Source organism: Oncorhynchus mykiss, chromosome 23, assembly GCF_013265735.2.
Source record: "Oncorhynchus mykiss isolate Arlee chromosome 23, USDA_OmykA_1.1, whole genome shotgun sequence".
NCBI lineage: Eukaryota > Metazoa > Chordata > Actinopteri > Salmoniformes > Salmonidae > Oncorhynchus > Oncorhynchus mykiss.
Genome location: NC_048587.1, coordinates 31355392 through 31381869, shown reverse-complemented (window position 1 = coordinate 31381869; position 26478 = coordinate 31355392). Strand labels below are relative to the sequence as shown.

At 42.8% G+C, this 26478-nt stretch overlaps 1 protein-coding gene across 1 annotated transcript; it reads right to left on the bottom strand.

Moving 5' to 3' along the window:
* Positions 1 to 1645: 1645 nt before the first annotated feature.
* Positions 1646 to 25423, bottom strand: LOC110502577 (sulfotransferase 6B1). Its single transcript, XM_021580723.2, has 7 exons — positions 25079 to 25423; positions 9863 to 9975; positions 8767 to 8856; positions 4540 to 4666; positions 4296 to 4390; positions 4041 to 4197; positions 1646 to 2789 (listed from the first exon to the last, which is right to left on the bottom strand). Exons 1-7 carry the CDS (start codon positions 25257 to 25259, stop codon positions 2662 to 2664), a joined length of 891 nt encoding a protein of 296 aa, XP_021436398.2. The 5' UTR covers positions 25260 to 25423; the 3' UTR covers positions 1646 to 2661.
* Positions 25424 to 26478: the final 1055 nt, after the last annotated feature.

Genomic DNA, 26478 nt, shown 5'->3' with positions numbered 1-26478 from the left:
TATCAATCACATGTAATGCATATGTATATGCATACAGTACCAGTCAAAAGATTGGACACACCAACCCATTCAAGGGTTTTTCTTTTTTTACAATTTTTTACTAAAAATAAACCAAAACCCTGGAATGAGTAGTTGTGTCCAAACTTTTGACTGGTACTGTATATAAACTCAGCAAAAAAAGAAACGTCCTCACACTGTCAACTGCGTTTATCTTCAGCAAACTTAACATGTGTAAATATTTGTATGAACATAAGATTCAACAACTGAGACATAAACTGAACAAGATTCACAGACATGTGACTAACAGAAATGGAATAATGTGTCCCTGAACAAAGGGGGGATCAAAATCAAAGTAACAGTCAGTATCTGGTGTGGCAACCAGCTGCATTAAGTACTGCAGAGCATCACCTCCTCATGGACTGCACCAGATTTGCCAGTTCTTGCTGTGAGATGTTACCCCACTCTTCCACCAAGGTACCTGCAAGTTCCCGGACATTTCTGGGGGGAATGGCCCTAGCCCTTACCCTCCGATCCAATAGGTCCCAGACATGCTCAATGGGATTGAGATCTGGGCTCTTCGGTGGCCATGACAGAACACTGACATTCCTGTTTTGCAGGAAATCACTCACATAACGAGCAGTATGGCAGGTGGCATTGACATGCTGTAGGGTCATGTCAGGATGAGCCTGCAGGAAAGGTACCATATGAAGGAGGAGGATGTCTTCCTTGTAACGCACAGTCCGATGATGCTGTGACACACCGCCCCAGACCATGACAGACCCTCCACCTCAAAATCGATCCCGCTCCAGAGGCCTTGGTGTAACGCTCATTCCTTAGATGATAAACACAAATCCGACCATCACCCCTGGTGAGACAAAACCGCGACTCGTCAGTGAAGAGCACTTTTTGCCAGTCCTGTCTGGTCCAGTGACGGTGGGTTTGTGCCCATAGGATACGTTGTTGCCGGTGATGTCTGGTGAGGACCTGCCTTACAACAAGCCTACACGCCCTCAGTACAGCCTCTCTCAGTCTATTGCGGACAGTCGGAGCACTGATGAAGGGATTGTGTGTTCCTGGTGTAACTCGGACAGTTGTTGTTGCCATCCTGTACCTGTCCCGCAGGTGTGATGTTTGGATGTACCGATCCTGTGCAGGTGTTGTTACACGTGGTTTGCCACTGCGAGGACGATCAGCTGCCCATCATGTCTCCCTGTAGCGCTGTCTTAGGCGTGTCACAGTACGGACATTGCAATTTATTTCTCTGGCCATATCTGCAGTCCTCATGCCTCCCTGCAGCATGCCCAAGGCACTTTCACACAGATGAGCAGGGACCCTGGGCATCTTTCTTTTGGTGTTTTTCAGAGTCAGTAGAAAGGCCTCTTCAGTGTCCTAAGTTTTCATAACTGTGACCTTAATTGCCTACCGTCCGTAAACTGTTAGTGTCTTAACGACCGTTCCACAGGTGCATGTTCATTAATTGTTTATGGTTCATTGAACAAGCATGGGAAACAGTTTAAACCCTTTACAATGAAGATCTGTGAAGTTATTTGGATTTTTACAAATTATCTTTGAAAGACAAAAAGGGGTGTTTCTTTTATATAGGGAGTAGATCAGCTTTAATATTGCAAATACAGTAGATTGTGGCTTCTATCAATGTAGTTGTATGCATAATTTCCAATCCCCATATATATTTTGGGATAAATATATATATATATTATTTTATACACATATTTGTTAAATATATTTTCCTTCTTTATTATTTTCTCCTAACCCTTACACCACTCCCCTAATTGGAATAAACTAATGGACAACAATAGTTAGGCTTCTACTTCCAGTTCATACATACACTATATACATTTTAAGGACACAATATATTTGGTTTGTTTTTAGATTCCGTTTAATTACTTAAAAATCATACAAAGTGATTTTCTGTATTTTTGTTTTAGATTCCGTCTCTCACAGTTGAAGTGTACCTATGATAAAAATGACAGACCTCTACATGCTTTGTAATTCGGAAAACCTGCAAAATCGGCAGTGCATCAAATACTTGTTCTCCCCACTGTATATATATTTTTCTAGTATTGTATGCATTTCAATCCAACGGTCTTATTGCGTGTAATCTGTCATATTGTTGGCAAGCATGACCATTACGACAAAAGCCAGTGCCAACGTCAAAAGGCATTCTTCCTAGGACTTTGAACATGATTATTATAGTTCACCTCATGTGGCATGTAATTCATGGAACTACACTGTGTGGTACATATGATCCTGGAGTAAAATTACGTTACTCTGAACTGAATGCTTAATATCATAAAATACAGACAAGGAGGCTGATATCAATCATTGAACCAACTTGAATTGACATACTTAAGTGCAGTGGTATAAAAACAAGGATTACAAGATGTGTATAAAGAATCCAACATGAAGTATATCATGTCTACTCTATCTCATGTCACACTTTCACAAAAATGCCCTTGAATGGCTGCAGTGTAAGACAGTCAAGTGGAGTAACAAGTGTCACACCACCAAATTCCTCATTGTCTATGTCAGTTTAGCTACTGCATACCAGCTCTCCTCCCTGTTGGGGTTGAACTTTCCTAATCTGTCAGTGTTTCCCTTGCGTCCTGTCTCAGTTCAGTCAGTGCTCATCCTGTCTGCTATCTACTTGCAGTACAGGTCATACTTCAGTTTAGCCCCCAGCTTAGTCCCTGCCAGGTGCTTCTCAAATGCTGTGTCCATCTCCTGGCTTTGGGCTGGGCTGAAATGGTTCTTCCAGTCTCCTACTTCACCTGGGGAGGAAATACCCATTAAACACACATGAGCAAGACTAAAACACGTGATCAATGTAGAGCAAGTACATGACATAAGTTATCTTTTGATTACAGTTATTCATAGATTACAGTTGACCTAGTCTTTTAGGTAGTGTGAGGTAACCAACATATTATAAAACATAACTTTGATTGATAATAAGATTACCTCAACCTCACACCTAAGACATGCAGCATACCGTAGTGAATGTGCATGGCGAGTATGAAACATACAGTATAATTACACAAATGTAACCGAGAAATCCCAGTCCACCAAGTTTAACGTTGGTGGTGTGATAATCATGTGTGAAACTAACTAAACAAGTGTGCAACAGCCTTTTAGGATTGTGTATGGAGTGTGCGCTGCTATTATCCATTGTGATCAGTGGACAAAGCTGACATATGATTGCATTATATAACTGGCAGTCAATTAGATTAGCAAGTGGGATTGTTTATTATTTTTATATTTACACATTTGTGATCTCAATTAATCCTAATACACAATGGATAATATTATAATTTGTAAAAATAAAAAAAAACTGCATTTGTATCCCTTAATAAGTTTCAGTGAGCTCAATGTCACATATGCTGTAGAGGGCCATATCTGACCCTTGGCCTGCTATACATGCGCGAATTTCACGTATAAGCTGTTAAACTATCGGCCTAATGTTAAAAGACACGCCCAGCATGAGGCTGTCTGTTCAGCACAGGCATGTTAAGGTTGTGTCAGGTCATGTAGAAAAAGAGAGAGAGAGATGTTCTCCTATGCTAGCTATATCATACCTCAGCAGAGTGACACGACACAAGTCAATGAATGACAGACTATATACTGCACTGTATTTAGGGGTAACAGTCATGGTTTGTTAGGCAGACAGACAGCAATTGATTAATGCATTCAACTTACAGGAGGTTACCAAAGGTTATTAGCTTTCTCTCCCTGAAAAGGACAAGGGTTGTTTTTGGAGGAACATGAGACCTGAGACATGAGTCTGTATTTAAAGTTGACAGACACAATGTCAAGTGTATGTTTGTCTCACCATAATGCCACATTTTCTGTCTCATGTAGGTGGGATTAAACAAACACAGTCACTCTGGAACAAAGCTCACTCATACAGCTCACTCTCTCTCTCTCTCTCTCTCTCTCTCTCTCGGTCTCTCGCTCTCTCGGTCTCTCTCTCTCTCTCTCTCGCTCTCTCTCTCTCTCTCCCTCTCTCTCTCTCAAAAAACACACACCTTTCCTGAACAAGACGTTGCCCATCTGGCCGTGTGAGTCATTGGAGCTCTCCTTCATAGCATTGAAGGTGCTCTCCTCTGAGATGGCCTGGATCTGAGGATCACTGAGACTGAAACCAAAGAACTCAGAGACCCTTCGCACACCTTCACTCAGGTCCTGGGTGGGTCACAATAAACAAGACAGAATGTAAATGAAAAAAAGCTAAACCTATCAAAAATATGGTCTGTATCCAAAACACAAGGAATGTTTGATACCTGTTTTAACTCCTCAAAGGTGACTATTATCACGTTAGGGTCATCCATTCTCCTCTCCCAGCCAAGTACATGGTCGAAATATGAACCCCAGGGAACTAGGAATAGGCACAAACTATTCTGATGAGGGTTTGTAATGTATAGATACATCTCTTACTGTAATACCAATGACTCAAGTTGTATTTTTAGATAAAGCAAACCCCAAAATATAAACCCAATGTTCATAAGAGCTCTTTACTTTAGGTACCTTTTCCACTCATAAACTCTGAGAGGAAGCGGTCCCAAGACTCGGCAGTGGGTAGAAATGGGTTTTTATTGGAGAAGTGATAGAAGGAAACCACTGTGTCTTTCGGGTTCCTGAATATCACCAGCATCTGTTTTTGATCAACAGAAGACCATAACATAATAATAATAACTGATCCAGGCAGTCTGGTCTCATAAACTAGACGCAACGTAGTAAACAAACATCACTCAAATATGGTTGATATGTTATGTTTGGTGTGGTTACATAACATAAAGGTTAATATATATATATATTTTATATATACTGTATATCCATCAATGTAATTGCATAATTTCCAATCCCCCAAATATTTTTTTGTAAATATATATACTACCGTTCAAAAGTTTGGGGTCACTTAGAAATGTCCTTGTTTTTGAAAGAAAAGTACATTTTTTGTCCATTAAAATAACATCAAATTGATCAGAAATACAGTGTAGACATTGTTAATGTTGTAAATGACTACTGTAGCTGGAAAAGGCAGATTTTTATGGAATATCTATATAGGTGTACAGAGGCCCATTATCAGCAACCATCACTCCTGTGTTCCAATGGCACGTTATGTTAGCTAATCCAAGTTTATAATTTTAAAAGGCTAATTGATCATTAGAAAACCCTTTTGCAATTATGTTAGCACAGCTGAAAACTGTTGTGCTGATTAAAAAAAGCAATACAACGGGCCTTCTTTAGACTAGTTGAGTATCTTGAGCATCAGCATTTGTGGGTTCGATTACAGGCTCAAAATGGCCAGAAACAAAGACCTTTCTTCTGAAACTCGTCAGTCTATTCTTGCTCTGAGAAACAATGGCTATTCCATGAGAGAAATTGACTGGCGGTTGGATTGGGGATGGAATCCGGAGGATGGGCTGGCCGACGACCCATTAAAAGTGCAGAACGCCTTCCAGAGCTGAGACGAGAACTGAGGAACGCGGTCGGAGACAATGTCCTCTGGGAGTCCATGGATCTGGAAGATGTGCTGCACCATGAGCTGAGCCGTCTCCTTGGCCGAGGGTAGTTTGGGGAGAGGGATGAAATGGAGAACCGATCCACTACCGTCAGAAAGACGGTGTTGCCATCAGACGGAGGGAGCCCAGTGACAGTCCAGAGAGATATGGGACCAGGGATGAGGGACAGGTAGTGGCTGAAGGAAGCCAGAAGTAGCTTGCCGTGGAGTCTTGTTCTGAGCACACACAGTGCACGTGGCAACAAAGGCAGAGACATCGGGAACCATTGTGGGCCACCACAAATGTTGTCGGAGGAAGGCTAGGGTTTGACCAGAACCTGGATGACAGGTCAGCCTGGAGGAATGAGCCCATTCCAGGACCCGGGACCGGACTGAGTTTGGGGCAAACAACTGGTCAGCCAGGCCCCCTTCAGGTTCAGGCTGGGAGCGTTGGGCCTTGCGAACCAGGGTTTCAATACCACAACCCACTGAATCCGCAAGGCATATGAGGTAGGGAGAATGGTTTCTTAGACCGAGGGTGTGGCAGAGGAATTGTATAGGGTGGAGAGGGTGTCAGGAAGTTCAATCTTGTAAATAACAAAGCCCACCGGGCCTGCCTGGAGTTAAGGCGCTTGGCTGTACGGAGATATTCAATTTTTTTATGGCCGGTCCAAACAAAAAAAGGCTGTTCTGCTCCTTCCAGCCAGTGCCTACACTCTTACAGCACCATCCTGACAGCTAGAAGTTCTCGGTTGCCTACTTCGTAGTTCCTTTCTGCTTGATTGAGACGATGGGACAGGAGGGCACAGGGATGGAGCTGGTCCTGGGCAGATCGCTAGGACAGGACTGCCCCCACTCCAACATCAGAAGCATCAACCTCTACCACAAATTGACGACACAGTTCCGGATGGACGAGGATGGGTGCTGTGGTGAATCAATGCTTCAGGTCCACAATGGCTCTGTCAACATCTGGAGACCATGTGAAAGGTACTTTGGGAGAGGTGAGTGCAGAGAGGGGGGCCGCCAGGGTGCTGTAGCCCCGAATGATTCGGCGGTAGAAGTTGGCGAACCCCAGGAAACGTTGTAACTGCACCCTGGACGTAGGTTGAGGCCAATCCACCACTGCTTTCACCTTTTCAGGCTCCATTTGGACATTTCCACCCGGGGTCTTGATGCAACTTCGATCGGAACAAAGAGGGCTGGGGTTCGAAAATGAGGGAGCACTGGGAAAGGAATGCCAGGCAGGTACCAGGATCACCTGTATAATGCTCCGGAGGAGGTAAGCAGGGTTCTCGGGAAGCCGGGGTAGGTTGAACCAATCCACAATTAGTAGAAAGGTTACTGGGTGGTTGGGAGGTCTCAGATGTGGCGTGCCTATGAGCTACTTCACAGATTTGCTCCATTATCGCCTTAAACCCTTGGTCGTGGCGTTCCATCAGGGAACGAAGCCCTTCCAAAAGGTGCTGAAGTAGCTCCTCATGCCTCCCAAGCTGATGGAGCTGGTCCAAGTCTGATGGGTCTGTCATGGCCAGTTCGTACTATAAGGGCACAAGGCGAGACCCAAATGCAGACACAGGAGGCAGATGGTTGAGCTCCGATATTTATTACGGCAAAAGGGGTAGGCAAAAGGCAGGTCGGGTACAGGTGAGAGTTCATAAACCAGGTCAGAGTCCAAACAGTACCAGGCGATTGGCAGGCTTGAGGTCTGTTGCAGGCAGAGTGGTCAGGCAGGCGGGCTCAGAGTCAGGACAGGCAAGGGTCAAAACCAGGAGAGAGAGAAAAGAGAGACTGGGAAAGCAAGAGCTGAGAAACAAGAACGCTGGTTGACTTGACAAACAAGACGAACTGGCACAGAGAGACAGGAAACACAGGGATAAATACACCAGGGAAAATAATAAGACCACTGATACAAGACCACTGATAATCTCCCTCGATCTGGGGCTCCACGCAAGATCTCACCCCGTGGGGTCAAAATGATCACAAGAACGGTGAGCAAAAATCCCAGAACCACACGGGGGGACCTAGTGAATGACCTGCAGAGAGCTGGGACCAAAGTAACAAAGCCTACCATCAATAACACACTATGCCGCCAGGGACTCAAATTCTGTTGTGCCAGACGTGTCCCCCTGCTTAAGCCAGTACATGTCCAGGCCCGTCTGAAGTTTGCTAGAAAGCATTTGGATGATCCAGAAGAAGATTGGGAGAATGTCATATGGTCAGATGAAACCAAAATATAACTTTTTGGTTAAAACTCAACTCGTCCTGTTTGGAGGACAAAGAATGCAAAGAGTTGCATCCAAAGAACACCATACCTACTGTGAAGCATGGGGGTGGAAACATCATGCTTTGGGGCTGTTGTTCTGCAAAGGGACCAGGACGACTGATCCGTGTAAAGGAAAGAATGAATGGGGCCATGTATCATGAGATTTTGAGTGAAAACCTCCTTCCATCAGCAAGGGCATTGAAGATGAAATGTGGCTGGGTCTTTCAGCATGACAATGATCCCAAACACACCACCCGGGCAACGAAGAAGTGACTTCGTAAGAAGCATTTCAAGGTCCTGGAGTGGCCTAACCAGTCTCCAGATCTCAACCCCATAGAAAATCTTTGGAGGGAGTTGAAAGTCTGCGTTTTCCAGCAACAGCCCCAAAACATCACTGCTCTAGAGGAGATCTGCATGGAGGAATGGGCCAAAATACCAGCAACAGTGTGTGAAAACCTTGTGAAGACTTACAGAAAACGTTCGACTTCTGTCATTGCCAACAAAGGGTATATAACAAAGTATTGAGATAAACTTTTGTTATTGACCAAATACTTATTTTCCACCATAATTTGCAAATAAATTCATAAAGAATCCTACAATGTGATTTTCTGGATTTTTTTTCTCATTTTGTCTGTCATAGTTGAAGTGTACCTATGATGAAAATGACAGGCCTCTCATCTTTTTAAGTGGGAGAACTTGCACAATTGGTGGCTGACTAAATACTTTTTTGCCCCACTGTATCTATGTCTGTGTGGTACTCTAGAAGAGAAACACTAGCTCTGACACTGCACAGGAAAAGCTTTCACAATTACATAACAAGGGAATTACAAGTTGTTGTTTGGAGGAAGTCGTGGTAGAATTTCATATCACTCATTTCAAAAGAGGAAGTTCTGTGGGCCCAAAGCATAAAAACACTGCTGGAAAAATAAACATGGTAATCGTGAGTTCCATCACAACAACACTTAGATACCTGGTTGAAAGTACATACCTTTGTTTTCTTTGTGGTGAAGGATGCAGGAATGTTATCTGGGTGCATGTGTGTCCCTAGAAATCTGGGGGACGGGGCATTGTGAATAACCTGCAAGTTAGACAAGGCGTCCATTTAACGCTACATGAGCCATGGTATGCTGTTGCTCTTATATGCTGAAGAGACACTGTGCATACAGGCATGTTATGTTGTTTTAGGCATAGGGGATCACAGGGAACCAATGTAAGAACAGTTACACACTCTTCAATCCTGATACAGCTGGCCATACAAACCACTGTTATAATATAGCATCTCACTATATCCTCCATGTTAATTGCATTCGGTGTGAGAATCATGGGTGTATACTGTAGGAAGACCACTCTTGTTGGATGAAGTTTAAGGTCTAGCTGTGCTAACATTTCCATACACAAGGGCTCATTAGGGCGTTCATTGGAGGCCACTCACAGCACATGTTTGTAATTCACTAACATTCACTAATGGACCTTACTGGATCACAGCATGATTGCAACACATGCATCTAATTATTGTGACTAGTTACAGAACAGTAAAATGACATTATTGTTTGCCTGTGTAACAGATGGGGGATCTGTGAAACTCACTCCTCAGCCTGAAGTGTCTCCACTTGCACTGGTGAAGAGAAAGCTTTTCGGTGGTGCGACTGGGTAAGATGCTCCAGGGGTGCAATCACATGTGATTGCGAGGCAGAGGTCCTGGGTTGGAGCCTCTGTATGAGCCGAATCATTAGGAAGCAGTACTTGCTAAGCAGCGTGACGTCCTTTACACCTGACTGTATAGACATTCTCTCTGTTTGTAACATAAGTAGGATAGAGAACAGTGTCCTGACCTGACATTGTGTCATGAAAACCTCCTTTATGGACCTAAAGTGGGCTAAAAACTTCCCAGTATAACTACAGCGCCTCTTTATGCTACAGGGAATGTGTGAATGTGTGAAACATACAACCCCACACAACACATACACAGCATTTCCAATTATTACACACAAAGCATATTACATTATTTACATATTTGATTTATTTGAGGCTGACAAACCTGCAGTGTTGCTAAAACTACAGGGGAGTCAAGCAGTATAACACACCTGCTGCATTTCTGGCCCAAAGAACTCCATCAATGGAGGGGTTTGGGATTCTGCTTTCTCACCAATTGCTGCTGCTAGTATTTTACGAAGCACCGCCACCATCCAATTAAAACCTGCCAGAGACAGTGAGCATTCAGGTCCATTAACATTTGAGCATAAGAGAAAGTTTTTCAATTTACACAGAGGGATCAGGAATAGAAAGGGTTAGTGTCCTTTGATATTCTTTTAAAAAATTCCCCACGTTTCACAATTAGGCAAGAGTGTTATTAAGTTATTATCCCAAAATATTTGTCATGTGAGTGGCAATCTGCTAAGGAGCAGTTTCCCAGAGAGATGAAGTCTTGTCTTGGTATAAAAACCATTCTCAATTGAGAATCTCCATTAAAAGTTCATTTTAGTCCAGAACTAGGCTTATTCTGGGTCTGGAAAACTAGCCCTTAGTGTTTTGTAATATCCATAAAATGGTTTCATGGACTGTGAAAGGTACAGCTAAAAAGAAACAGGGTTAGCATCAATGAGGCCGTTTGAGGTTAAAAGGGGAGACAAGGTAAAGGGTGGGACACACCTTCAAAATCAGGATTTGAAATATACTCAGAGTGCACTTTGCATTTTCTAAATTGTCCTTTACAATTTGCATTGTCCTTACAAGATACTTTGAATGGTAGGCTATGTATGCTTTGAACTGTGTACTGAAGATTTCAAAAGGACCAAACATTTAACGATATACCTGTTTTTTTACACCAAATTAACAATGTATAAGGCAGGCAGAGCCACGGGAGGTAGTGGTGCTTGGGGTAGCACCCCCTGTGGTGAAATGGTGAAATGGCACCACTCCCTGCAGAAGAGGTGTAACAATTTGTGTTGTTGCAATGAAAACGACAAAACTATTTTTCCTTTGCACTATTGCTATAAATTATACTAGGATTGGGGTAAGGGAGAGACAAAAAACATGGGATATTTATATAGGGACCCCATTCTTAGGGTGCTCCCGAGTGGTGCAGCAATCTAGGTCCAGGTTATGGTCATTGTAAATAAGAATGTGTTCATGTTTATGAGTGACTGACCTCACTTGCCTAGTTAAATAAAGGTTAAATAAAATAACATCTCTGCATGGAAAGCTCTCAGCTCTGTTTTGTAAGTGGTGCGTTCATGATCTTATCTATTCAGTTGTGGGGGTTTGGAGTCGGAAACACGCTCTTCTGTACAACAGACAGTTCAGTTTGAGTTGAGTCGGGTCTCTCTCTCCCTCTCTGTTCCTCTCTCATCTTTTGCTCCCTCTTCTTTTCTCTCCCCCTTGTGGTGGATATTAAGTGATCTGGAGCATGCTCACAATAGTTTTCCACTTATATTTTCTATAAGTTTACAATTCTAAACTTTGATAAAATGGGAACAATATAAAAAAAGGAGTATGAATTGCACAGCTGTAATTTGTGCTCAGTTTGAATTGTAACAATCTTGTTTTTACTAATTTAGTTACAAAACCCATCTAATTTTCTCTCTCTCTCACACACAGACCCATTGTACTAATGCACTACAAAGACATGTACGGTCTGTTCACAACGGTCTATTTTGTTTTGCAAACAGTCATGAGGTAAATTAACTTAGGCGGTAGTGAATACTGTAACCGAATATTGTCCTATGATTAGGCTACTCGTCACATTAGGAATCGTATACTATTGTTAGCCTGCAAGCGCGTTATTATAAAGGTGCTTTTTTTAAAGATGATTTGGAGATAAAGTTCGGGAAGGAAGGTCTCTTCTACCACATAAAATATGCATCCAAGCCAAGATGAAATCTTATCAGAAACATGTTGGGTCTCTTTCACAGCTTTCTATTTCCTTACAACCAGTCAAATTGATGTACATTTTTAATTTTGCACAGATCTTTCCCATCATTTGTTTTGCCATTCCATTTTCTCCCAGGTCCCTAAACGTCTTTGCTCCGCGCAAGAAGCAGACATGACAGAGAAAACTTTACCAATGTCAACTAGATTGAAGTATTCATTCCATAATTTATGACACTATTCTTTATTCAGTCTAGGGCAACATATAATAACAGAAGAGAAGCTGCGTGTGTGTATATGTCTTATATACAAGTTGACTAACAAATAGCCTAACAAAATGTTGGAAATTATGAGCAGAAACATGTCAAATGTGGTCCATTTTTCTTTTTGCATCCCCTGTCAAAAAACGTGTACCTGTGAGTGTGTGTGCAACGTGCATTTGTGTGTTTGTAATACACATTGAGTCTGTATATGTGGGTATATACCAGTATGTGTGTTACGGTTAAATTAAAGATATATAATACATTCATAACACCTTTATTAAACTATTCATAACCACTTTGTGAATTGTGCAGTATCATTTATTATAACCTGTATAACACATTTATACAATATCATTCATATGAAACCTTCAAAATAAAAGTGTTTTTTCATTACAGCATTACAATTTATTTTATTAGAAATATATTGTGGGAGTGAGCCGGACAGTTGCTGGTGTTACTGCCTGTGTTAGACTTGCTGAGCTAAAGCCAAGTCATTAGCTTGTGGAGCTAATGCAAGTCTCAGGCAAGGTTACTCGACATATTACAATGACACCAATTGCACTGGTGCCCTCAAGACCTGGGTGTAAATAGTATTTGAAATCGTTCCAGTACTTTGAGGGTTTGCCTGGAGTGCCAGAAGAATTCACACTTTTGGGACTACTCCATTGGTTCCATTGCGCCAGGAAAGCACAATCATCAAGTACATTGAGTTAAAGCATTTGAAATATAGGGTCTACAATTTACACCCAGGTCTGGCTCCATTGTGGACTTGAGCCAGGCACATGAACCCAAGGAATATATACTGAACAAAAATACTGCATGAACTCAACATGCAACAATTTCAATAATTTTACTGAGTTTCAGTAAAATCAGTCAACAGAAATAAATTCATTAGGCCCTGATCCATGGATTTCACATGACTGGGCAGGGGTGCAGCCATGGGTGGGCATGGCAGGGCATAGGCCCACCCACTTGGGAGAAAGGCCCAGACAATCAGAATGAGTTTTCCCCCCCACAAAAGTGTCCACCGAAACGATCCCACAGGTGAAGAAGTCAGATGTGGAGGTCCTGGGCTGGCATGGTTACACGTGGTCGGCGGTTGTGAGGCTGATTAGACGTTAAATTCTCTAGAACAACATTGGAGGCAGCTTATGATAGAGAAATTAACATTAAATTCTCTGGCAACAACCCTGGTGTACATTCCTGCAGTCAGCATGCCAATTGCACGCTCCCTCAAAATGTGATACATATTTGGCATTGTGTTGTGTGACAAAACGGCATATTTTAGAGTGACCTTTTACTGTATCCAGCATAATGTGCACCTGTATAATGATCATGCTTAACACTTTTTTGGTTACTACACGATTCCATGTGTTATTTCATAGTTTTGATGTTTTCACTATTATTCTACAATTTAGAAAACAGTTCAAATAAGAAAGACATTTGAATGTATCACATTTTAGGGAGGACCTAGATGCAGACAGTGTCAAAGTAACAAAAGTGTATTACTAGAACAGGGGCAGGCAAATCGACAAGTCAAGGGCAGGCAGAGGTCAGTACTCCAGATCAGAGTCAAAAGGTACAGAATGGCAGGCAGTCTCAGGGGCAGGCAGAGGTCAGTACTCCAGATCAGAGTCAAAAGGTGTGACGGCCCTGAATTATTTTGAGCCGTCTCAGTGCTTCTCCTTCCAATAGGGTGCTTTCCCTTTAATTCCCAATTAAATAGCCAGCATCAGCTGCGCAAAAGTGGCGTTTGTTTTTGGAGACGTGACTGAGGATGTGTTCCCGAAGCTTCTCTATTCCGGTTGTTTTGTTGCTGTTAAACGTGTGTTTTGTAGCCTGAGAGTTTACCCAGGATCGGATCCACTCTTTGCGTCCGTGGACTACTCCTCTCTATTCTTCGTGGCCTTTCTCCGCTGGAGATCTGTTGGCGGATTGGATTGTCTGACTGACCGACTGACTACCACCTTTTTTGTATACGGTATTTCATTTGTTTTGATATGATGTATACGGTGATGATTTATGTAGTTAGATGTAGTTGAGGAATTAGTAAGAGCAGATACGCTTTAAAGTTCTGTGGTAAAATTGTTATATTGATTGTATGATTTAATACTGGGTTTACGCTACACGGGATGAACGGACAAACATTGCGTGACAAAAGTCACTTGAGTTCACTGAACTCCTTTACCGGGCTGGACTCTTTTTAGGCCCGAGGTACAGGACATTTCTGGAGGAACCAGAACTCATTGTGTTATATTATTATGTGTGTGTAATCCATTGATGTTGCTAATACAACCCACGCAAAAGAATAGTTGTTTTTGAAGTTCTTTTCAATGTTTTAAGGGTTTATGAAAAGTTGATTTCCCTTCTGACGTTTACATAAGTCCTTTGTAATGGTGTAGACTTGACGGACCAGATGGGACTCATTCCCTCCCAAACTAAAAGGAGAAACCAATGTTTTCTCTGGTAGGCACAACCTACCTGGCACCCCTATAAAAAACAACCTCAAGTCAAAACCGTTACATAAAAAATGGCACCCCAGATGGGACAGCTCAACATTGAGAACTAACCAAAGCAAATATTTTGTGTGGAATTAAAACAATGGATTCACCCCAAGATAATGTACTCATCCATGTCATACCTGTCAATGGGAATATACAGGGCCATTCTGACCATCAAGCTGACAATACAAATCATAATGTGAATGGAGATACTGGAGTTGATTTGGGCCAGAGCCCTGGGAATCTGAATGCTCGGTCTGAACCACAGGCCACAGGAGGTCTAACCAGTTACTCACTTATTGACATGGATCTGTGTGGAAGTACTGAGCTAGCCCTCCCTCTGACACCCAACCTTCTTCCATTGTCTGGTTTATCTCCAGAGGTGGGAGTCTTACAACTTCAAGGTGACATCCTTGATATTCGTCGGACTCAACAACATCTCCAAACTCTTATCCACTATAAATTCAAATGTCTGAGGGAAGAGCAACAACAGAGTGCCATGGAATTCAGAAACTCACTGAGCACTCTAACCCACACGCTGACAGAGCTCAGTGAGAGTGGAAGACGGGAAATTACTGGTGCCATGGACAGGCAGTTTGACTACCAACGAAACCAACTCACTGCCACTCTCCAATGGCGCCTGCAACATCATCACACTGAGGTCCTCAAGGACGTTAATTCTGTTTTTTCTCCCATGGTTAACACTGTAGACCACTTGCAAACAGAGCTCTCTAATTGTGTTAAAATGTTGGATGACGTGTCTGTGGACATGGCCTCCATTAGGCACAACTCCTTACAGAGTTTCTCTGGTCTCCACTTCTGTTCAGACCACTGAGGGCCAAGCTGGCACCTCTGAAGAGCCAAGACAAGGCCATGCTACAGCCACCCCTTGCAGGATGCAATCCACCATGCATCCTGGTGTTCATTTTCATTGTCCGATAACGCCCTCCCCCTCTACTTCCTCAATCCCTCCTAGCTCGTTTGTTCATGGTGAATTGAGTAGACGTCATGTGGGAGCGATGCCCATTAAATTGCAATTTCCCACCTTTGGGAAAAAAGATGACAGTCCGGATCCGCTAATGTACCTAGAAAGATGTCGTGACTTTCTTGCCCTCAATCCCCTGGCTGACGAAGAACTCCTTGCCACATTGAGGAATGTGTTGCATGGGACAGCTCGAGACTGGTGGGATGTGGCACGTCTCACCACTACCTCCTGGGCTGACTTTGAGGCCAAGTTTTCCTCTGCATTTCTGTCTGAGGACTACACAGATGAGCTGGCAGACAGAGTCAGGAATCGAGTGCAAAGAGAGAAAGAGAGTATCCGTGACTTTGCATACGGTTACCACTCCCTGTGCAGAAGGTGGAAACCTGGCATTGAGGAGGAAGAGGTCATTAAATTGATCTTGAAGAACATCAACCCACTACTAGCCAGTCAACTCCGAGAACGAGTCACCACTGTCGATGGACTGGTTCGCTTGGGACAGCAGTTTGAGAGGGACAGAGAATGCCAACAGCAATATGACCAAAGAAAGAAACAGACACCCAAACAGTTACCCAAGACAGACCATCAACAACAGCCAGAGTCTCAAGCCATGACCCCTCTCATGTTCTGTTGGAGATGTAGCCAAAAGGGACATTCTTCAGCTACATGTCCAAGACCGTATCACGAAAACCCTTCCAGAAACCACAAATCACAACAGGCCAACACACCTAACTCTCTTCGCAGGAATGACCATCCTTCTCTGGGTGCTTTAACCAGAGCTGAAATCCCAAGAGTCACTGCCTACGCCCCCCCATCGACATCCCCTTCCTTTCAGTTCATACCGCACCAACTGGTGTTACCCCTGTCCATAGGCCCATGGACAGGAAGAGCCATCCTGGACACCGGGTCATCCTACACACTGCTCAATGAGAAACTGTGGAAGGAGGTTAAAGGTCCGCAATACAACTTGAAGCCGTGGACAGAAGGTCCACTCTACCTGGCTGATGGTGAGGCTAAACGACCACTTGGATGGAGTGAGGTAGAGTTCCGCCTGTGTAACCGCTCCTATATGATTCCTTCGGTTATCCTACAAACCAAGAACCTTGCTTTTCCTGTCGTGTTGGGAATTGATTTCATGTACTTCAGTGGTGTCCTGATTGATATCGCACACAATTGCTACTGGTTTCCATACAATCCGAGCAAGAAGCATTTCTTCCAATCAGAAGCTACGAAGTTACATGATTGGGGTTCAAATGTGGCAGTCTTCTCTGCCGTTGCTCCGTTACCACTAACCCTTGATAATCCTTCTGACGATCTCCTTTTACAGGCTGTAAGAAGAGCTCAGCTGGAACATCCAGAGGAGTTAAGGCTGTTGGAACAGCTGCAGAATAATGCTGATGTATGTACTTCAAGGCTAGGACGCACCGGGCTCCTGAAGCACAAAATATTCCTTACACAGGAAATGCCGATCAAGCAAAAGCCATATCGTTTGTCCCCAGCGAAGCTAATCATCCAAAAGGGACTCATTAATGATATGTTAACACAAGATATTTTGTTGTTTACACTGATGCAAGTGATGTTGGACTTGGTGCTGTCCTAGTCCAACAGACTGGACTTGGCACTGAAGAAGTGCTAGCGTTTGCCAGTCGGACATTGAATGGAGCAGAACGGAACTACTCCACAACCGAGCAAGAGTGCCTTGCAGTTGTCTGGGCTTTGGAAAAGTGGAGGTACTACCTGGAGGGAAGACACTTCACTGTGGTCACTGACCATTCCTCCCTTGTGTGGGTGTTCAAGACCAACAAACCAAGCACCAGACTCATAAGATGGGCTCTACGGTTGCAAGAGTTCACCTTTGCAGTAGAATACAGGAAAGGAAAATACAACACTGTTCCAGATGCCTTATCCAGGGCTCCTGCTTGTGATAACGGTGGCCCTCATTTTACATGTGCTACTGTCCTGTCAAGCAGTCGAGACTCGCCCAAAACAGACTTTCCCATCTCTGATGAGACCATATGGAAAGCCCAACAGGATGATCCAGAAGTACAGGCTTTGTACCAGACTATCCTGGAAGATGGAGAAAAGATGGTCAATCCTACCACAAAGCTGACCATCATGGAAGACAAAGTCTACCGTGTTGTACAACTACCTCACAGAACCCTCTACCAATTGTACATACCTGAAACTCTACGCCTACAACTGCTTCAACATTTCCATGAAGACCCATTAGCTGGTCATTTGGGCAGGTTCAAAACCTACAAGCGGTTGCAAGCGTTACTGTACTGGCCACATCTGAGCATGGATGTGAAGTCACACATCCGAAACTGTCAGGTTTGTCAAATGTACAAACCCGAAGGTAGAAAGCCTGCTGGCAAGTTGCAGCAAACGGTGGTTACCCGACCTTGGGAAATGCTAGGAGTGGATTTGATGGGTCCATTTCCTAGAAGCTCCAATCAGAATGTGTACATGCTTGTGTTTGTTGATTATTATTCAAAGTGGGTGGAACTCTTTTCCCTGCGTCAGGCCACAGCAAGGACCGTCTCTAACATCCTTACGAAAGAGATCCTGACTCGCTGGGGAGTGCCTGATTACATCCTGTCTGATCGAGGTTCCCAATTTGTCTCTGATCTCTTTGAGGAGACCTGCCAAAGATGGAACCTGAGACAGAAGTTGACCACGGCCTATCACCCACAGACCAATCTCACTGAGAGAGTAAATCGAACCTTGAAGACAATGATTGCTTCCTATGTAGGGACCCAGCACAAACACTGGGACAAGCACCTTCACGAGTTTCGATTTGCCCTGAATTCTGCTGTGCAAGAGTCCACTGGAGTCACACCTGCAGAGCTGAACCTAAGTCGTCCCCTCCGAGGACCCTTGGATATGGTGCTACAGCCCCACCAGATTACTCCAGACGCTGCTTGCTATGACCAGGTAGTCCATCTCCATGACTTGAGAGCTCTTGTCTCAAAGAACATGACCCAGGCTCGACTCAAGCAGAAGAGAAATTATGATAAGAACAGACGAGACATGCAGTTTCAGCTTCGTGATCGGGTGTGGCTTCGCTCTCATCCTTACTCGAAAGCTGAACAATTCTTCTCTGCCAAGCTCGCTCCTAAATGGCAAGGACCATATAGGATTGTGGAGCAGATGGGCCCTTTGAACTACCGAGTGGTGAAAGAGGACACAGGTGAAGATATGCGCGTTGTCCATGTCTCACGCCTTAAGGCCTGTTACCCCTCGGCTGAGGAATTGGAGGCGATTGAGCGCCGCAAGATCTTGGATATCTTTGAAGAGGAAAGTGAGGAGACTTTTCTCGGATTCCCAGACCCAGAAGTCTCACACCTTAAGGCCTGTGACCCCTCAGCTGAGGAGCGTGAGCTCCAAAAAGTCATGAAAATTTTTGTAGAGGAAAGTGATGAGGAGACCTTTCTCGGTTTCCCCGAACAAGATGTGCCTTCCAGGGCAATGGTCGGCTTTTTCCAGGGGAGGGGGTGTGTGACGGCCCTGAATTATTTTGAGCCGTCTCAGTGCTTCTCCTTCCAATAGGGTGCTTTCCCTTTAATTCCCAATTAAATAGCCAGCATCAGCTGCGCAAAAGTGGCGTTTGTTTTTGGAGACGTGACTGAGGATGTGTTCCCGAAGCTTCTCTATTCCGGTTGTTTTGTTGCTGTTAAACGTGTGTTTTGTAGCCTGAGAGTTTACCCAGGATCGGATCCACTCTTTGCGTCCGTGGACTACTCCTCTCTATTCTTCGTGGCCTTTCTCCGCTGGAGATCTGTTGGCGGATTGGATTGTCTGACTGACCGACTGACTACCACCTTTTTTGTATACGGTATTTCATTTGTTTTGATATGATGTATACGGTGATGATTTATGTAGTTAGATGTAGTTGAGGAATTAGTAAGAGCAGATACGCTTTAAAGTTCTGTGGTAAAATTGTTATATTGATTGTATGATTTAATACTGGGTTTACGCTACACGGGATGAACGGACAAACATTGCGTGACAAAAGTCACTTGAGTTCACTGAACTCCTTTACCGGGCTGGACTCTTTTTAGGCCCGAGGTACAGGACATTTCTGGAGGAACCAGAACTCATTGTGTTATATTATTATGTGTGTGTAATCCATTGATGTTGCTAATACAACCCACGCAAAAGAATAGTTGTTTTTGAAGTTCTTTTCAATGTTTTAAGGGTTTATGAAAAGTTGATTTCCCTTCTGACGTTTACATAAGTCCTTTGTAATGGTGTAGACTTGACGGACCAGATGGGACTCATTCCCTCCCAAACTAAAAGGAGAAACCAATGTTTTCTCTGGTAGGCACAACCTACCTGGCACCCCTATAAAAAACAACCTCAAGTCAAAACCGTTACAAAGGTACAGAACGGCAGTCAATCTCAGGGGCAGGCAGAGGTCAGTACTCCAGATCAGAGTCAAAAGGTACAGAACGGCAGTCAATCTCAGGGGCAGGCAGAGGTCAATAATCCAGGGCGGTGGGACAAGGTACAGAACTGCAGGCAGGCTCAGGGCAGGCAGAATGGTCAAACCGTGAAAACTAGAAAACAGGAACTATAGAAAAAGACAGGAGCAAGGGCAAAACCGCTGGTAGGCTTGACAGACAAAACAAACTGGCAACAGACAAACAGAGAACAGAGGAATAAATACACTGGGGATAATGGGGAAGATGGGTGACACCTGGAGGAGGGTGGAGGCAAGCACAAAGACAGGTGAAACAGATCAGGGTGTGACAGAATGAGGAGGTGTGTCCAAACTTTTGACTGGTACTGTAGACCTTCTCCCTGTGCACGCCCTCCATGAATATTGCAACACCAACGTTTGATTGAACATTAGTTTTGTGAGATACGTAATTATAGTAATGTTTGTTTGCCTGTGAGAGAAATCTGATATTGCTGCTAACAACTGAAGTTTGTCTTGAAGGACAGATGTGTGGAGCTCTTAGACCCTAAGATGTTGTATGGAAATTATGTAAGCCTATGGAGATTGTGCTATTCTTGTGGCGCTGAAACTGAAATAAATTGTTGCATCACTTCATTTGTCTGTCCTTGATGCAAAGAACCTGTGCTTATTTTAGTCCCAAGGACCTCACCTTGTGTATAAAAAGGTGGCGTATTGTACAGGAATAGCTATTTGTGTAAATCTCCCACGTTAGATTGGGAGTAGCGTGATTCAACTGTGGGCTTTGCCTGTGCCTCTCAAGGACTTTCACATTCGTATTCTGAAGCCATTCCAGTTTTGCTTTGGCTGTATGCTTGGGGTTATTGTCCTGTTGGAATGTAAATCTTTGCCCCAGTCTAAGGTTGTTTGCCCTCTGCAGCAGGTTCTCATCAAGGATTTGCCTATATTTGACTCTATTAATTGTTCCCTCTATCCTTACTCGTTTCCCAGTCTCTGATGAAAAGCATCCCCATTGCATGGTGCTACACCACCATGCTTCACGGTAGGGATGGTAATAGACAAGTGATGAGCTGTGCCGGGTTTTCTCCAGACATAGTGCTTTGCATTCAGGCCAAAGAGTTCAATTTGCCTCATCAGACCACATAATCTTTTGCCTTATGATCTCAGAGTCTTTCACTTTACTTTTTTCAAACACCAGGCGTGCTGTCATGTGCCTTTTTCTCAGGAGTAGCTTCGGTCTGGCCACTCTCCCATAAAGCCCAGATTGGTGAAGTGCTCTAGACACTGTTGTCCTTCTGGCAGATTCTCCCATCTCAGCCAAGGAACTCTGTAGTTCTGTCAGAGTGGTCATTGGGTTCTTGGTCACCTCCCGGTGCCTGACTAAGGTCCTTCTTGCCCAGTTGCTCAGCTTGGTCAGACGGCCAACTCTAGGCAGTGTCTAGGTTGTTCCATATTTTTTCCATATACCAATGATGGAGACCACTGTGCTCTTTGAAACTTTCATCGCTCTAGAAATGGTTTTATACCTTTCCCTTAAAGTTCCAAAAGTATTGGGAAGTGACAATTTTTGTTTTGTTTTTGCTCTGTGCTCCACCACGCCAGAGCAGAAACTATACAATGAAGTTCAAGGAACTGTCCTTAGATCTCTGAGAAAGAATTCTATCTCAGAGATCTACGGACAGTTCCTTGGACTTCGTGGTGTAGTTTCTGCTCTGACATGCACTGTCAACTGTGGGGCCTTATATAGACAGGTATGTTTCTTTCTAAATCATGTCCAAACAATTGGATTGGCCACACGTAGACTCCAATAAAGCTGTAGCGACATCTCAAGGATGATCAAAGGAAATTGGATGCACCTGAGCTCAATTTGGAGTTTCATAGCAAAAGTGTGTGATATACTTAGTGCCATGCAAAAGTATTCATCCCCCTTGGTGTTGTTCCTATTTTGTTGCATTACAACATGTCATTTAAATAGATATTTTAATTTGGATTTCATGTAATGGACATACACAAAATAGTCCAAATTGTTGAAATGAAATTTAAAAAAATACTTGTTTAAAAAAAAGAAATGTAATTATGAAAAAGTGGTGCGTGCATATGTTTTCTTTGCTATGAAGCCCCTAAATAAGATCTGGTGCAACCAATTACCTTCAGAAGTCAAACAGGTTGGGGACAAAGTTCTGGAGAAGTACAGATCAGGGTTGGGTTTTAAAAAAATATCTGAAACTCTGAACATCCTACGGAGCACCATTAAATCCAGTATTAAAAAATGTAAAGAATATGGCACCACAACAAACCTACCAAGAGAGGGCCGCCCACCAAAACTCACGGACCAGGCAAGGAGGGCATTAATCAGAGAAGCAACAAAGAGACTGAAGATGACCCTGAAGGAGCTGCAAAGCTCCACAGCGGAGATTGGAGTATCTGTCCATAGGACCACTTTAAGCCGCACACTCCACAGAGCTGGGCTTTACGGAAGAGTGGCAGAAAAAAAGCCATTGCTTAAAGAAAAAAATAAGCAAACACGTTTGGTGTTCGCCAAAAGGCATGTGGGAGACTCCCCAAACATATGGAAGAAGGTACTCTGGTCAGATGAGTCTAAAATTGAGCTTTTTGGCCATCAAGGAAAACTCTATGTCTGGCGCAAACCCAACACCTCTCATCTCCACGAGAACACCATCCACAGTGAAGCCTGGTGGTGGCAGCATCATGCTGTGGGGATGTTTTTCATCGTCAGGGACTGGGAAACCGGTCAGATTTTAAGGAATGATGGATGCCGCTAAATACAGGGGAATTCTTGAGGGAAACCTGTTTCAGTCTTCCAGAAATTTGAGACTGAGACAGAGGTTCACCTTCCAGCAAGACAATGACCATAAGCATACTGCTAAAGCAACACTCGTGTGGTTTAAGGGGAAACATTTAAATGTCTTGGAATGGCCTTGTCAAAGCCCAGACCTCAGTCCAATTGAGAATATGTGGTATGACTTAAAGATTGCTGTACACCAGCGGAACCCATCCAGCTTGAAGGAGCTGGAGCAGTTTTGTATTGAAGAATGAGCAAATATCCCAGTGGCTAGATGTGCCAAGCTTATAGAGACATACCCCAAGAGACTTGCAGCTGTAATTGCCTCAAAAGGTGGCTCTACAAAGTATTGACTTTGGGGGTGGGGATATTTATGCACGCTCAAGTTTTCTGTTTTTTTGTCTTATTTCTTGTTTGTTTCACAATAAAAAATATTTTGCATTTCAAAGTGGTAGGCAAAAATCCCTCTTAATTCCAGGTTGTAAGGCAACAAAATAGGAAAAATGCCAAGGGGGGTGAATACTTTTGCAAGCCACTGTAAATAAGATATTTCTGTTTTTAATTTTCTATATATATGTCAAAAGATTTCTCAAAACATGTTTTCACTTTGCCATTATGGGGTATTGTGTGGATAATAAAATCAAATTTAAACCATTTTGAATTCAGGCTGTAACACAACAAAATGTGGAATAAGTCACATGGTATGAATTCTTTCTAAAGGCATTGCATATATGTGGTTAGTTGTTATATTGAGTAGTGTCAAATAAGTGCATATATTTGTCCTATAATGAAGTCGTGCGTTTACAACAGAGAATACAGCACTCCTTTTCTCCATATGAAGTTTCTAGTCAGACTCTTCTTTCACTTGTTATTAGTAACCTTTATTCATGTAGTTAACTTCTCTGTTTCTCTATGACCGTGTAGAAGTGGGAACATGACCATCTCAGTAGATGGCAAGATGTAGGTCTATTCAAAGAAAATTTGGATTCTGTCTTGATATTGTGGCATCTGGATCATCCTATTCCAATCCTTTTTTAAAAACTGCCTCAAAATCGGATTAAAAAAGGGGATTACACAATCCGGATAATTATTATCCAGAATAAATATTTTTAAGGCTGGGCCCTGAGGCTTACCCAGTGGTCCCAGACTTTTGCATAAATCATGTGTCAGGGGGTTGGGTACCGTGGTAGCAAAAATACAAACTTCCTTTGTAATAATAAATAAAGAACTATTCAAAGGAAGTTTTGTTTTGAAAGTTACTTACGAATGATGTTGAATAAATGTGTAATAACGGTTGTTATGACTGATATTGCAACACTCATAAAGGTGTTATAACTGGTGTCATAAAGATGTTATGTATACCCCCTTCATATAAAGTGTTACCTGTGTTTCTGTGTGTGTGTGTCTGTGTATCTGTCTGTGTGTGAGTGTGTGTGTATGGGTCTATGACTGCATGTGTGTACATTTCAATGTGTGCTTGTGCGTGTGTGTGTGTAAGTGTGCGCATTGGTTTGTGTGTGTATTTTCAAGAGGTGGAGAGTGGTATGTGCATTCAAATAAGGGAAATGATACATGTTTTATTTTAGTACGCTATAATTGATTGGTTGCACATACTTTGGCTATTAATCCAAAAAGTTGTTACATGGTATTACATTAACCGGTTTTATTACATTATAAATATTAAAGTTTATTACATGAACCGTTGTTACAAGGGGGCCTCTATGTCTGCAGTATGTAGAGTGGCCTGTGTTAAATTCAACATTCATCAACACTAATAACAAGGTTAAAACCAGAAACAGACTTTATTGCAACCAATTTTGCCTGCCGGGAGGCCCTACTCCAAAGCACACAGATCATATTCAGCAAGTCCAAATGCTCAGAGGCCCATCCATTGTGAAATTGAATTATAGGTCACTTTTGTAAGAGAATACCCCAAACCCACTCAGCAAATCAAAAACCTTTTGTATAACTTTGAATACACGCTGCAATAAAATGGCATACACTATGAGCTATGAGTAAGACAACACTAGAAGTAAGATGAATTGCCCCAATTGTATAATGAACTTGAACTTTGAACCTTATGTAGGTAAGGCCATAGAGTAGACAACTGAAGACCAAGAGGAACACTCCTTATTTTACTGATTAAACTTGATACAATAGTAAAATCAAATCAGAAATCGAATCATGTTGTATCCGTCACATGTTTCATAGACAACAGGTGTAGACTAACAGTGAAATGTTACTTACGGGTCTTTTTCCAACAATGCAGAGGTAAAGATTAAAAGATAAGATACAAAATAAATGTAAATGTAAATAGTGACACTGTGAATAACGAGTAAAAATAACATGGCTATATAGTGAATGACTATTAGAAAATGTAAATGCTTAATCAAGATGCCCATTGCCCAAGGATGACCATCTAAATGTTTAACAGTATTTCCACATTCAAATATTTTTGACTTACCACATTTGGGATATGCAACTAACATTACATCATCTGCTCTTGCTTCCAGCCTCTCCATAGCCTTCAGGTTCTCCACTGGACTCATGATGACAGGGTAAAGCACTCCATTATATCTGTACAACTTATCCTCCTCCTTCATATCTTTAGCCAGTTCCATTTTGGCTGAGAAAGAGCTACTCATTTTGGAGAATACTGCAGAAAATCTCAAGGTAAAGAAAATTCAGTTTCCACCGCTAACAGGCATTCAGTATATTTGTGCAGCTGGACGGCCACGAGCTCCGCTCTGTGTATGAGTGTGGGTGTGTGAATGTGGGTGTGTGTGAGAGAGAGAGTACAGTAGGAGGAGAAGGAGGCACGTCCTTCAAAGATAGAGCTTGCGTGAGAAGCAGGGGTTTCCTGGTTTCTGTAGGGGAGAATGGAAGATCTGGTGTCCTGTGTGATTGATGGGGAGATGCCTGTGCAATACTAACCAGATGGGAGGGACTGCTAGAGCTAAGAATACAGTAGGTCATTGAATGGAAGGAACTGTTTGGGTAGGGTATCCAAAGACAGCTGGCCAATATCTGTCCAATGTTGCATGAAAGTAATCTATTTCTATTACATATTTTTTTTTCCTAAGTGTCTAAACAACACTGTGCTATCTGACAGGGAACATACTGTAAATGAATCCCTTTGAGAGAATGCTGTGAATCCCTTGCTACACATTTTGCCATTATGTAAATAGAGAGCGTTTGAATTATCCCAGATGTTGAAATGTCCTGCCACAAGTGTTTTTATAAACAATACCTATGTGGATGTATTTCCCTTAGAATCTAGTGGCCCCCATAGCTTCATCCACTCAAAGGCAAAAGTAAAAACTGTTGCCTCATTCACATTTTTTACTGTCACTTGATTAACCATTTCTGTACAATGTGACTATTCATGCCTATAGAAATAAGCAAATAAGCTTCCTCTCTGGCCTCCCTCTTGGCATGGTGCCACCAACTCAAACACACTCAGCGGGACATAAAGCATGGCATGTGGTTACGCTTCACATTTTCCATACTCTTACTGGAAATGAATCATCTCTGAATAATGCTTTGAAAATGAGGCCCATTCAACAGTGCCAGCAATAGACAACGTCAGAGGTCGGTGAACATTGAGATAGGAAAATATTAACGGGCGTAAATTAATAAAATGGGAGGTTTTAGCTAGATAATTTTCTCGGTTTCACTGCGAAGAGTATCATGCTGTCATCTCTGTATGCATACATCATTAAGTATCCCTTTTAGGTTGTTGTTGTTGGACTATTCTTTACTGAGACATCCATATAGGGAAAATGATGACACCCGATCAACCCATAAAAGCCCAAAACAGGTCTAGTTTATTAGTGGTGAAAGTGTGCATTGGATGAGATTTTG